This window comes from Sciurus carolinensis, chromosome 4 (assembly GCF_902686445.1).
Source record: "Sciurus carolinensis chromosome 4, mSciCar1.2, whole genome shotgun sequence".
NCBI classification, from domain to species: Eukaryota; Metazoa; Chordata; class Mammalia; order Rodentia; family Sciuridae; genus Sciurus; species Sciurus carolinensis.
In genome coordinates, this window is record NC_062216.1 from 77515034 (window position 1) to 77529613 (window position 14580).

Here is a 14580-nt window from a genome sequence, read left to right on the forward strand (position 1 = left end):
GTCTTACCAGAGCCAAAAGGACCTGCTTTCCAATGTGATAGACTTGTTTTTCTGTGAGATCATAAAGAAGACCATCCATGGTCATCACATCCTGAAGAGATAGAGAAAAAACATTATTTCAAAGTGGCATTAATGTATTTGATTTTTTTAGTACAATAAATATACTCTGAAATGCAGATATATGAAAGCTACAGAAAACACAAAAACAAAGGGATGAAGAGTCTGATATGAGAGATTTTCTGATAGGCAGAAAAGCATAGTGATTCATTGGACTGGAAGCATAACGAAGAATAGAGATGAACAGTGGGTAAGAATGACAAGCATGTGTAAGATTATCCACTGAATAAAGCAATAATTTTTCTGGAGTACTGTATCTATGTCCATGTGATTAACAACACACCTCAATGCATTTTGGTTTTTATAGAAGACCTGTAAAACCCCAGTTTCCTTGGAATACAGAGTGAGCAAAATAAACATAGTTGCTACTTTTCTGCCACTTATTTTGTATAGCTGTGTGAATTAGAAGCAAATAATCATAAGTAAATGGTTATAGATGTTTAAGTGCCATGAAGGAACTGCACAGAGTGTTAAGAGAGGATCTGAGCATGGGATGAAGAGAACTGATTCAGTTGGAGAGGAGGAAACAGGTTCTGATGAGATGTGAAGAATAAATGGATATTAAATGCAAAGAAGAGAAGTTTAGTGTAAAAAGAAAAATATATGAGAAGGACATTAGAAACCCTTTTTCATATACATTTGGTTGTACAGTATGATCAGCACATTGTAAAGGTTTGATAATATTGAACTTACATGTTAGCAAGTGAGGAACTAGGGAAGCAGTGGCGCTTCAGAAAAAGGACTATGTAGAGAAGTAGGAAATTGTAAGGAAGAGGAATGCCATGTAAGTCTGGAAAATTATGAATATTTTATGTTTTTTATTTATGAGTTTGAAGTACAAAAGCTTACAAGTTGAATTCTTCCCCTCTCAGTCCTGAAACACCAACATGATGTTACAGAAAATACACTTAAATAATAACAACAGATTTGTAATCATAGCAACAATAATTGTTATATAATTATCATTATAACAGTTAGCATTTGAGTGCTTATTAAGTGCCAATTACTGCTATGTTTTTACATGCCTGTCTTTGGCTTTTTGTAATAATTTATTATTATTATTATTTTACAGATTTAGAAACTCAGATTCAGAGACATAACTTCCCAAAAGTTATGAGCTAGTAAGTGGGACCAAGAGTCCCTACTGTAAACTCACACTGCTCAATATATTATCCATTAACCAGATGTGTCTGTTTAAACTTATACTAGTCAAAATTAAATAAAATTTAAAACTCAGTTTCTCAGTCATACCCACTATATTTCAGGTGTTCAATAGCCACATGTGACTCGGGGCTACCAGTGGACAGAGCAAATATGGAATACTTCAATTACTGCAAAGAGTTCTCTTGGACACTGACATTCAGTTACGGTTATGTTATTATATTGTCCCATATTTTGTCATTTGTTACATTAATTGATATGTGAACAGCTAATCAACCAGGTCAAGCTTGGCCTCCTAACACCTTTACTCTCTATTGCTCACCCGGCGACAGGTCCAGAGAAAGCTGAGCAGGTCCCCTTGGGCCACATCCTCTAACACCATATAGAGTGGCAATCTTTCTGTGCAGCAACCTTCCAGTTGTACCAAGTTCTTGTGTTTCCCCAGGTACTGAAAGAATTGGATTCGTCCTACAAAATCCTGCACCTCATGGAGCCCAGCAGGTTCTGCAGAGGATAGAAGAGCCAGGGCAGTGAGCAGTAAGAGCAAAATAGATGAAATAGGAGACAAGGAGCAAGAAACAACTTCAGATGGTAATTCTCAAGACCCCTCAGGGGAGTAAGTGCAGACAAAAAGTAAATAGATGACCAATTAGAAGAGAATAATGCTCAGTGTCACTGACACTTTATCAAAGATATCATAGAATCACATATCTTAGAAATGGATAGGCTTTCATCTTCCTAAATAGGCAAATTTCTGCTCTTATTGAAACACTTGAACTCTCTGGGCCTTTTGATTAATATTCTTGTTTATCCTTTCCATTTTCTATTATTATATACTCACTATTACTGGTCCATATCATGAGTATTAGCAAAAGAGAGAAGAGAGAAGGAGAAATACAGTATCAGGAAAGGATACAAACAGGAAAGAAAATTTTAAAAAACAACCTCAGAATCCTATCCAAGAAACATCTAATATGGAAAAGTCTGTTCTAACAACTCCAGTAGGTAAAGATGAGCTAGGGATACAAAGACCCCCAAGAATATCATTTCTGTCTCAAGCTTCCTTCTTTACATAGTTGTGATCACAATATTTGTTGATAAATATCTTAGTGTTTGCTAAGCTGCTGATACTTACTGTTAGGGGTTCACAATGGAAAAGTAAAAAGTGAAGGGAAGTCTTAACATTTCTCCTTTTACCTTTTAAAGTCTTGAGGACAATATTTTTGGGCTTAGCAGCATCCCCAGTACACATCTTGGCTCGATAGATGATCCCATAACTGCCATTATGGATCTGCTCCAAAACTTCTGAGAGTTGTTCCCGGGGCACCTGTAGCTTAGCCAGGGCAGGTGTGGTAGCTCGCAGAAAACTTTCCACTGATGTCTCCTTAAGTGGCACAAGCACTTTTCCTCCATGTCCTGTTGCCTCCCAGCTTGGATTCCTAGATGGAGGCACAGCAGCACTGCCTAGAATAAAGAGATGATATCAACCTCCAGTTCCTTGTTCTGAGAACTCCAGAAAAGCCCAGCCTAGAATGAACTAGTCAAGAAGTTCTTTTAGCAGTTTTCTCTCTGGTCAATGTAGGGATATCTTCCAATACCTCTGTATTAATGAGTAACAACACCAAGTTTGTTGAACCTTTATAATAATCCCCTTTACTTCTAGGAAAACTTAAGATGTACCCTTGGAAAGTAGTCATGACATTTTCTTCCTGTCTTTCTCAGGACTATAATTCAGTTCAGGAGACAAGGGAGTCAAAATCACAGATGCTTAAAGGCAGTGGTAACTGGCAATGGAGACTATCATTTAAGTCAGTCAGGTGGTTTCCAAATTTGGAATAAATGTATAGATAACTACTTTACCATAGCTGTGGCTTTTGCTTCCTTCCTCAAGTTATCTTAAAAGTCAAATTATTCCATATTTCCTTGAGTATTGGTTTAAAAAGTCTTCTGATACTTTCTCCCTTAGATGGCATGAACTTTCTTCCATTTGGAAAAGTAAGGTTCATTGTTTTCATTAAATTTCTCATCACTCATTAACTCATCCATTTATTCAACAAATATCACCAGTCATATATAAGATATTTTTCTAGATGTTGGGAATAAGTGAAATTCTGATTCAACTGAAGATTACTTTCTAGTGATCAGGTAGATAATAATGAGTCAGTAAATATTATAGAGAAAATGACGAAAGAAGAAACATCAGTGGATGCTATTTAATCTACAAAGATCAAGAAAGGTCTTTCTGGTACAATGACATTTCAGAAAGATATGGAAGCGATTAGGGAGCAAACCACACTGATGTCAGAAAAAATACTGTAGCAAAGGGAACAAGATGTGCAAAGACACAGAGAAAAGATCATACTTAATGTATTGGAGGAATAGCAAGGAACCTGGTGCAGCACAGCCAAGTAGGATCATTGGAGAGTTGTAGGACATAAGGCAAGAGAGACTCAGACTATTTAAGACCATAGAAAGAGTTTTGACTTTTTTCTTTCTGAGCAAGATAGAAAGATATTGGGTATCTCAAGGAGAGAATTGACAGACTGATGAATGCCTTAAAAGAATCATTCTGGTTTCTCTGAGGAGACAGGGGCAGGGCCAAAAGTAGGTAAAGCAGTTAGGAGTATCTTACTACAGTCTATGAGAGATGAGATTGGCTTGGGTTAACTTTAATGATAGAGTTGAGAGAGTATTTGCGTATGGGTTGGATATGTGATAGAAAGAGGGAGTCATGGATACCTACAAGGTTTTAGATGAAAATATGGACAGCTGGACTTGCCATTTACTAAGCTAGGGAGGATGGTTGGAAGGGAACACATGTAAGGTAACTTCAGACCTTGGTTTTGGACATATTTCATACAAGATGTGCATTATATTGAAACTTCAAAGTAGTTGATTTAATGTAAGAATATGGAGTTCCAGGAATCAGAATAGAAAAAATATTTGAATATATAAGAATGAAAATGATATCATTTGGAAATTTACTTTAATTTTTTTTTCCTGAAAAAGTGTTTTAAGAAAGAGGAAGTACAGGTCCAAGATGGCGGCCTAGAGGGTGACTGCACCCCCAGTCGCTCCAGAACCCAGGAGTTAAGAAGGGGAGGCATTGAGAGACTTGGATGGAAATAGAGCCACGGGTGAGTCTGCCCACTGGATAAAGCTCGGCCTGGGTGGCAGGCCCAGATAGAGGTGGCTTATCGGAGCAGGGCAGGGCAGCTAGAGTCTTCCACAGGCAGCCCTGCGCACTCTGGTGGTGGGCCCCGCCCACGCAGCCAGCTTCTCCAGGTTTTCGGAGCAGTTCCCCTAGTGAGAGCCTTTCTGACCAGAACAAGCTCCAAGTCCCAGAGCCAGCGCAGCGTACTCCCAGCATACTCCGGCACGCAAGCAGCTTCAGGGACCAGGATAGGGCAGCCAGAGACTTCCCCAAGCAGCCTGGACCCCTGTGGTGGGAGTTGCCTTTCAAGGCTAGCTTCTCGGAGTAGACCGCCCAGTGAGAGGCTTTCTACATAGAACCAGCCACAAGTCCCCGAACCAACGGAGAGCTTCGATCTGCAAGCAGCCTCTGGGATCAGGGCAGGGTAGCCAGAGACCTCTTCAGGCGGCTCTGCCCACTCCGGCCGCAGGTTCTTTCCACGGGGCGGTCCAAGATGGCGGCCTAGAGGGTGACTGCACCCCCAGTCGCTCCAGAACCCAGGAGTTAAGAAGGGGAGGCATTGAGAGACTCGGACTGAAATAGAGCCACGGGTGAGTCTGCCCACTGGGTAAAGCTCGGCCCGGGTGGCAGGCCCAGATAGAGGTGGCTTATCGGAGCAGGGCAGGGCAGCTAGAGTCTTCCACAGGCAGCCCTGCGCACTCTGGTGGTGGGCCCCGCCCACGCAGCCAGCTTCTCCAGGTTTTCGGAGCAGTTCCCCTAGTGAGAGCCTTTCTGACCAGAACAAGCTCCAAGTCCCAGAGCCAGCGCAGCGTACTCCCAGCGTACTCCGGCACGCAAGCAGCTTCAGGGACCAGGATAGGGCAGCCAGAGACTTCCCCAAGCAGCCTGGACCCCTGCGGTGGGAGGTGCCTTTCAAGGCTAGCTTCTCGGAGCAGACCGCCCTGTGAGAGGCTTTCTACATAGAATCAGCCACAAGTCCCCGAACCAACGGAGAGCTTCGATCTGCAAGCAGCCTCTGGGATCAGGGCAGGGCAGCCAGAGACCTCTTCAGGCGGCTCTGCCCACTCCGGCCGCAGGTTCTTTCCACAGGGCGATCCAAGATGGCGGCCTAGAGGGTGACTGCATCCCCAGTCGCTCCAGAACCCAGGAGTTAAGAAGGGGAGGCATTGAGAGACTCGAACTGAAATAGAGCCACGGGTGAGTCTGCCCACTGGGTAAAAGGCCCGGGTGGCAGGCACAGACAGAGGTGGCTTATCAGAGCAGGGCAGGGCAGCTAGAGTCTTCCCCAGGTAGCCTTCCACACTCCGGCAGTGGGCTCCTCCCACACGGCCAGCTGCACGGTGCAGGCCCCCAATGAAAGCCTTTCTGCACAGAGCCAGCTCCAAACCCTGGAACCAGTAGGGGGCTAGGGGCAGCTTTCTTCGGATGCACTGCATTATCAAATTCCTCCAAGACATCAGGCTACTGAAGGCTGGGAGGTGATACACTGGAAATCTACCGGGACACTATAAGCCAATAGCGGAAATCTGCAATATCTCAGGGTCCCACTGACAGCTGACCAATATGAGAAAACAAGGGAAGAAAATGTCCCAAACAAACCTAGATACTACATCAATAAAACCCAATGACAGCACAGCAGAAGAAATGTCAGAAAGGGAGTTCAGAATGTACATAATTAAAACATTCAGGGAAGCAAATGAGGAGATGAAAAAGCAAATGCAGGCATTGAGGGAGGAGATGAAAGAGCAAATGCAGGCATTAAATGATCGCACCAATCAACAGTTAAAAGACCAAATACGGGAAGCAAGAGATCATTTCAATAAAGAGTTAGAGATACTGAAAAAAAAAACAAACTGAAATACTTGAAATGAAGGAAACAATAAACCAAGTTAAAAACTCCATAGAAAGCATAACCAATAGGATAGAACACCTGGAAGACAGAACCTCAGACATTGAAGACAAATTATTTAATCTTGAAAACAAAGTTGGCCAAACAGAGAAGATGGTAAGAAATCATGAACAGAATCTACAAGAATTATGCAATATTATGAAAAGGCCAAATTTAAGAATTATTGGGATTGAGGAAGGCACAGAGAAACAAACCAAAGGAATGAACAATCTATTCAATGAAATAATATCAGAAAATTTCCCAAATCTGAAGAATGAAATGGAAAACCAAGTACAAGAGGCTTATAGAACTCCAAATGTACAAAATTACAACAGACCCACACCAAGGCACATTATTATGAAAATACCTAACATACAAAATAAAGACAGAATTTTAAAGGCCACAAGAGAAAAGAATCAAATTACATTCAGAGGGAAACCAATAAGAATATCAGCAGATTTTTCAATCCAGACCCTAAAAGCTAGAAGGGCCTGGAACAACATATACCAAGCCCTGAAAGAAAATGGATGCCAACCAAGAATCTTATACCCAGCAAAACTTACCTTCAAATTTGACGATGAAATAAGATCCTTCCATGATAAACAAAAGCTAAAGGAATTTACAAAAAGAAAGCCAGCATTACAGAACATTCTCAGCAAAATATTCCATGAGGAAGAAATGAAAAACAACGATGCAAATCAGCAACAGGAGGAGCTAGCCTAAAGGAATAGCCAAATAAAGGAGAAACCAAATCATGTCAAAAACAAATATGAGTCAATTGTCTGGGAATACAAATCATATCACAATAATAACCCTGAATGTTAATGGCCTGAACTCATCAATCAAAAGACATAGACTGGCAGATTGGATTAAAAAGAAAAATCCAACAATATGCTGCCTGCAAGAGACTCATCTCATAGAAAGAGACACCCATAGGGGATGGGGAAAAACATACCATGCACACAGACACAGCAAAAAAGCTGGAGTATCCATGCTCATTTCAGATAATGTGGACTTCAAACCAAAACTAGTCAGAAGGGATAAAGAAGGACATTACATGCTGCTTAAGGGAAGCATAAATCAGCAAGACATAAGAATCATAAATATCTATGCCCTGAACATTGGCTCATCCACGTACGTCAAACAAATCCTTCTCAATTCCAGAAATCAAATAGACCACAACACAATAATACTAGGCGATTTTAACACACCTCTCTCACACACTGGACAGATCGTCCAAACAAAAATTGAATAAAGAAACTATAGATCTCAACAACACAATCAGCAATTTAGACTTAACGGACATATATAGAATATACCATCCAACAAAGAACGAATACACTTTCTTCTCAGCAGCACATGGATCCTTCTCTAAAATAGACCATATTTTATGCCACAAAGCTACTGTTAGCAAATACAAGAAGATAGAGATACTACCTTGTACTCTATCAGATCATAATGGATTGAAATTAGAAATAAATGACAGAATAAAAAACAGAAACTTCTCCAATACCTGGAGATTAAATAATACACTATTATATGATGAATGGATAACAGAAGACATCAGGAGGGAAATAAAAAAATTCTTAGAAGTAAACGAGAACAAAGACACATCATATCAAAATCTCTGGGGCACTATGAAAGCAGTACTTAGAGGAAGATTTATTTCATGGGGCGCATTCAAAAAAAGAAGTAGAAATCAACAAATAAACGACTTAACACTACAGCTCAAAGCGCTAGAAAAAGAAGAGCAGACCAATACCAAAAGTAGTAGAAGACAGGAAATAGTTAAAATCAGAGCCGAAATCAACAAAATTGAAACAAAAGAAACAATTGGAAAAATTAACAAAATAAATAGTTGGTTCTTTGAAAAAATAAATAAAATTGATAAACCCTTAGCCACACTAACAAAGAGAAAGAGGGAGAAAACTCAAATTACTAAAATTCGGAATGAACAAGGAAACATCACAATAGACACGAGTGAAATACAAAACATAATTAGAAGCTATTTCGAAAATCTATACTCCAACAAAACAGAAAACCTCGAAGACATCAACAAATTTCTAGAGACATATGAATTACCTAACCTGAACGAGGAGGACATACACAACGTAAATAAACCAATCTCAAGGAATGAAATAGAAGAGGTCATCAAAAGCCTACCAACAAAGAAAAGTCCGGGACCAGATGGGTTCTCAGCCGAGTTCTACAAAACCTTTAAAGAAGAGCTCATTCCAATACTCCTCAAACTATTCCATGAAATAGAAGAGGAGGGAACCCTCCCAAACTCGTTCTATGAAGCCAATATCACCCTGATACCTAAACCAGACAGAGACACGAGGAAAGAAAATTTCAGACCAATATCCTTAATGAACATCGACGCAAAAATTCTCAACAAAATTTTAGCAAATCACATACAAATATATATTAAAAAGATAGTGCACCACGATCAAGTGGGTTTTATCCCAGGGATGCAAGATTGGTTCAACATTCGGAAATCAATAAATGTCATTCACAGACATCAATAAATGTCATATCAACAGACTTAAAGTTAAGAATCACATGATTATTTCAATAGATGCAGAAAAAGCATTCGATAAAATACAGCATCCTTTCATGCTCAAAACACTAGAAAAAATTGGGATAGTGGGAACATTCCTTAACATTATAAAGGCCATCTATGCTAAGCCCATGGCCAATATCATTCTAAATGGTGAAAAACTGAAAGCGTTCCCCCTAAAAACTGGAACAAGGCAGGGATGCCCTCTTTCATCACTTCTATTCAACATTGTCCTTGAGACTCTAGCCAGAGCAATTAGACAAACCAAAGAAATTAAAGGGATACAAATAGGAAAAGAAGAACTCAAACTATCCCTGTTCGCTGATGACATGATTATATATTTAGAGGAACCTGGAAATTCCACCAGAAAACTTTTAGAACTCATAAGTGATTTCAGTAAAGTAGCAGGTTACAAGATCAATGCTCATAAATCCAATGCATTTTTATACATAAGCTATGAATCTTCAGAAAGAGAAATTAGGAAAACTACCCCATTCACAATAGCATCGAAAAAAATAAAATACTTGGGAATCAATCTCACAAAAGAGGTGAAAGACCTCTACAATGAGAACTACAGAACACTAAAGAAAGAAATTAAAGAAAACCTTAGAAGATGGAAAGATCTCCCATGTTCCTGGATAGGCAGAATTAATATTGTCAAAATGGCTATACTACCTACAGTGCTATACAGATTCAATGCAATTCCAATTAAAATCCCAATGATGTACCTTGCAGAAATAGAGCAAGCAATTATGAAATTCATCTGGAAGAATAAAAAACCTAGAATAGCTAAAGCAATCCTCAGTAGCAAGAGCGAAGCAGGGGGTATTGCAATACCAGATCTTCAACTCTATTACAAAGCAATAGTAACAAAAACGGCATGGTATTGGTACCAAAATAGACAGTAGATCAATGGTACAGAATAGAGGACATGGACACAAACCCAAATAAATACAATTTTCTCATTCTAGACAAAGGGGCCAAAAATATGCAATGGAGAAAAGATAGCCTCTTCAACAAATGGTGCTGGGAAAACTGGAAAACCATATGCAACAGAATGAAATTAAACCCCTATCTCTCACCCTACACAAAACTCAACTCAAAATGGATCAAGGACCTCAGAATCAGACCAGAGACCCTGCATCTTATAGAAGAAAAAGTAGGTCCAAATCTTCAACTTGTTGGCTTTGGATCAGACTTCCTTAACAGTACAAGAAATAAAAGCAAGAATCAACAACTGGATAGATTCAAACTTAAAAGCTTTCTCTCAGCAAAGGAAACTATCAGTAATGTGAAGAGAGAGCCTACAGAGTGGGAGAATATCTTTGCCACTCATACTTCAGATAGAGCGCTAATTTCCAGAATCTATAAAGAACTCAAAAAACTCTACACCAAGAATACAAATAATCCAATCAACAAATGGGCTAAGGAAATGAACACACACTTCACAGAAGAAGATGTACAAGTAATCAACAGATATATGAAAAAATGTTCAACATCCCTAGTAATAAGGGAAATGCAAATCAAAACTACCCTAAGATTTCATCTCACCCCAATTAGAATGGCGATTATCAAGAACACAAGCAACAACAGGTGTTGGCGAGGATGTGGTGAAAAAGGAACACTCATACATTGCTGGTGGGGTTGCAAATTAGTGCAGCCACTCTGGAAAGCAGTGTGGAGATTCCTCAGAAAGCTTGGAATGGAAACACCATTTGACCCAGCTATCCCACTCCTTGGCCTATACCCAAAGGACTTAAAATCAGCATACTACAGAGATACAGCCACATCAATGTTCATTGTTGCTCAATTCACCATAGCCAGATTGTGGAACCAACCTAGATGCCCTTCAGTTGATGAATGGATAAAGAAACTGTGGCATATATATACAATGGAATATTACTCCTCAATGAAGAATGATAAAATTATGGCATTTGCAGGCAAATGGATGAAATTGGAGAATATCATGCTAAGTGAGATAAGCCAATCTCAAAAAACTAAAGGACGAATGATCTCGCTGATAAGCGGATGAGGACATATAATGGGGGGTGGGAGGGGTTAGCATTAGGTTTAGGGTTAGGTTTAGGGTTAGGGATAAGGAGAGCGGTAAGAATGAAGGAAAGAAGGACTGTATAGAGGGAAAAGAGGGGTGGGAGGGGTGGGGGGGAAGGGAAAAAAATAATCAAACATCATTGCCCTATGTAAACGTATGATTGCACAAATGGTATGCCTTGACTCTGTACAAATAGAGAAACAACATGTATTCCATTTGTATACAATAATAAAAAAAAAAAAGAAAGAGGAAGTACAAATGTGTTTCAGATGCTTTTGTTTGTTTGTTTGTGGTGCCAGGGATTTGAACCCAGGGCCTTGTGCTTACGAGGCAAGCACTGTACCAACTGAGCTATATCCCCAGCCCTCAAATGCTTTTGACAGGTCAAGCAAGATGAACTCGTCAAATTAGCTATCATTAATGAGCTTGGAAAGAGTTGTTTTGGATAATGATAGATATAACAAAAAGCCTTGTTTTGTGGGTTACAAAGAGGATGTGAAGAATGTAATCCCATAGACTTGGGAGGCTAAGGCAAGAGGATTGTGAATTCAAAGCCAGCTTCAGATGGGAAGGATAGTAGACTGAGACAGACATTATTACCCTATATACATATATGAAAAAAATTTTAAATTAAAAAGCCAGCCAGCCTCAAAGGAGGGACTGTATAGAGGGAAAAGAGGGGTGGGAGAGGTGGGGGGAAAGGAAAAAATAACAGAATGAATCAAACATCATTACCCTATGTAAATGTATGATTACGCAAATGGTATGCTATTACTCCATGTACAAACAGAAACAACATGTATCCCATTTGTTTACAATAAAAATAAATTAAAAGAAAAACAAAACAAAACAAAAAGCCAGCCTCAGCAAAAGTGAGGAACTAAGCAATTCAGTGAGATCCTGTCTCTAAATAAAATACAAAATAGGGCTGAGGATGTGGCTCAGTGGTCGAGTGCCCCTGAGTTCAATCTCTGGTACCCCCACCCAAAAAAAGAGAATGTGACAAGTAGAAGTGGTGAGTTTATACAACTCCTTTGAAATGTTTTCAATAAAAATGAACTTATAAAACAATTGACATAAAATTTGGAGGAAGACTAAGGATCAGCCACTGTATTTTATATCACTGTCAGGAAATTTTCTCCTCTTTACTCTTAGCTTCCTGTATGAGCTGATTCTTTCCTTGTATGCTCAATGGTAGTCCGGAACAATCTGGAAGCCTTTCCCACCCAGCACTTCAAAGACTAGAAGGAAGGCCGTCCTTTTTCATTATATATTTTGGAGGCAAAGAGTAGGGATAAAATGGATCATAAGAGTAGAATATTATCCTTCAAGGATGTTAATAAAGCCCTGAGTTTTATCTTTTGGATTTTCTTCCTTAATTTTTAGACATTCACATAGTCAAAGGTTGGATAGTGCAATAGGACAAAGAGAACAGAAACAGGTCTCATGAAGCCTCTCTTGCCACTTCACTTTCAGTCAACAGGCACCTGTGGAGTTCCAACTCCTGACTTCCTAGAGAAGAGGTTGCCCCTCTCCACTCCAAATAGGCAGCCCTTGTCTCTGCCATTGAAGGTACCTAGATTCCTGGACTTGAATCTGTTGAAATGAGGCTCACATTTTTCCTAATATCCATCTTCCCTGAGCCCCTGTTAGCCCCAAAGATTGAGTTTTACCTTGAAGTCCAGGACGCTGCTGTTGGGATCTTTGTTCTCTCATAAAAAGCCACAAGATGACTGCAAGAAGGATGAGAAAGAGGCCAACCAGGAGAGTCGGGACAACGATCACTTCATACTGCTGCTCCTGGACAACTGGGCAGGCAATTAACAGGAAGGTAAAAAGATTAAGAAGTCTGACCTGATGCCACACAACTTTCCTTACCCCCTCAGCCCATCATTGGTGAAATTGTCGGCTTTTCTGCCTTTCCCTGCAGTGACATTTAATGTATATAATAATGGGAGCAATTCTAATCAAAAACCCCAGTGTTCCTGTTTCTTAACCCATAAGTGTGTACTATGCTTTTTCTCAGCATTTTTTCCTGCCGAGATAGAGGATGCCACATCTGAATCTCTGACCAGCACTGTCCCTGCCCTACCCTGGAAAGACAATGACATCTCTCCCCATTCTTTAATACCACTATATTCATTTCTACTAGAAATCAAATCATCTTCCTTCTAGAATCTATTTGGACCTTAGTCTCCATAATCCTAAAATCAAAGGACAGGCATTTGTGGCATCTGAACTTACCACACAATTTGTCACTGAGACTGCATTCCAGTAGCACCCGTGCCATGCCCCTCTTCTCGCCCATTGCTACAGGGCTGCTACTTCTCTGCTAGACCCACAGAAAATGCCCAGAGCACAACCACATCTGTGAGTAATTTCCAAAGACTGAATGATTCTGAGGAGAAAAAAATGAAGCACACATAGGAATTCTAAATGTTTCTATGGATCACTAATTAAGTACATAGCTACCTCTCTGAGCCATCCACTTATATCAGTTCATCTGCCTGATATTCAGACTGGGAAGAATCCTTTATTTCCCCCTCTGGCATTTTCTCTATTATACAGCTTTACAGCCCTGATCTAATCTTATTCTTCCATCCCATTGTTACTGAAATTATTGTAAAGGCTCCCTTCCCACCAAACACTTCTGCTACTATGCTCAAGTACAGATTCATAGCACCTGTTTGAACAACTGTTTCTCATGGGTTATGTAGGCAAAATCAACATCCCCTATAGTCTTTAAGCATGTCATGTTTTCTTTAGCTTTTCATCACATTTTGCTTTCAGTGTAAGAGTAGAATTTATTCAACTGCAAATAGAAATAACTCCCACAAGGCCAGAGGGGACCCAATAGGGGTTGCCCTGTGCATCACATTTTTAAACAAAAAATTTCATTTTTATACAAAATTAATTCAGGTAATGAATAAACAGGGTCAGATGTCAAGAGAGATGAGTTACGTGTTTGCTTTCTTTCTCTGAAACATCTGCACCCTCACAATCAATAAACAAATCACATACATTAATAAGCCTCAAAGGTAAGAAGAAAGGTTATTGAGAGAGTTTCCACAGTTAATGGGACCTTAATAGAAGGAAAGGAACCAGAAAAAGCACAAGCAGTGCCTGGAGAGGGAAGAGCAAAGGAGAGAAAGTCTTAAAATTAAACATTAGCTCAGTAGGGTGAATTCAGAAGCTAATTGAAAATTTCTCACTGCCATTGTCATTTTTATTTTCTTGTCCTCTTACTTCCTTTTCAGGATATTATCAGATGTAATTATTTCCATTCAGGGAGCAGCCAGTTTAGCAAGTTTGGCTCTCAGGGGAGTAAGTACTATGAGCATAACCTCAATACCATGGTATAAATGGAAAAAAAGGGTCAGTCAGAAGCCAACTCAGACCTGTGAGCTCTGCCCAGAAACCAAACTACACACCCACTAATATACACTGAAGGAAGTAATGTGAAGCCCTGTGAGCACAGTACCCCCACTCTGGACTGCTCATGATTGTACCCCACAGAACTATAGGTGCCTAGCCAAACACACCTTCCTCCAGTGACTCAAACCCATGCTTATCCCCTCATGCCTGGATATCACAATTAATACAGAGCACCCACCTTTAGGTGCAGTATGGCCTTCTACTGTACTTCC

The 14580-nt window shown here is 39.9% G+C and overlaps 1 protein-coding gene across 3 annotated transcripts in view; it reads right to left on the reverse strand.

Moving 5' to 3' along the window:
• Positions 1–14580, reverse strand: part of Styk1 (serine/threonine/tyrosine kinase 1) — a 53930-nt gene that overhangs the window by 10153 nt on the left and 29197 nt on the right. For all 3 annotated transcript variants that reach the window (XM_047548090.1, XM_047548089.1, XM_047548088.1), the window contains exons 2-6: positions 13178–13331; positions 12607–12741; positions 2476–2742; positions 1601–1782; positions 8–91 (exon numbers count right to left, since the gene is read on the reverse strand). In XM_047548090.1, the coding sequence (XP_047404046.1) occupies positions 8–91; positions 1601–1782; positions 2476–2742; positions 12607–12741; positions 13178–13241 (732 nt within the window). In that variant the 5' untranslated portion in view covers positions 13242–13331. The remainder of the gene's footprint in view (positions 1–7; positions 92–1600; positions 1783–2475; positions 2743–12606; positions 12742–13177; positions 13332–14580) is intronic.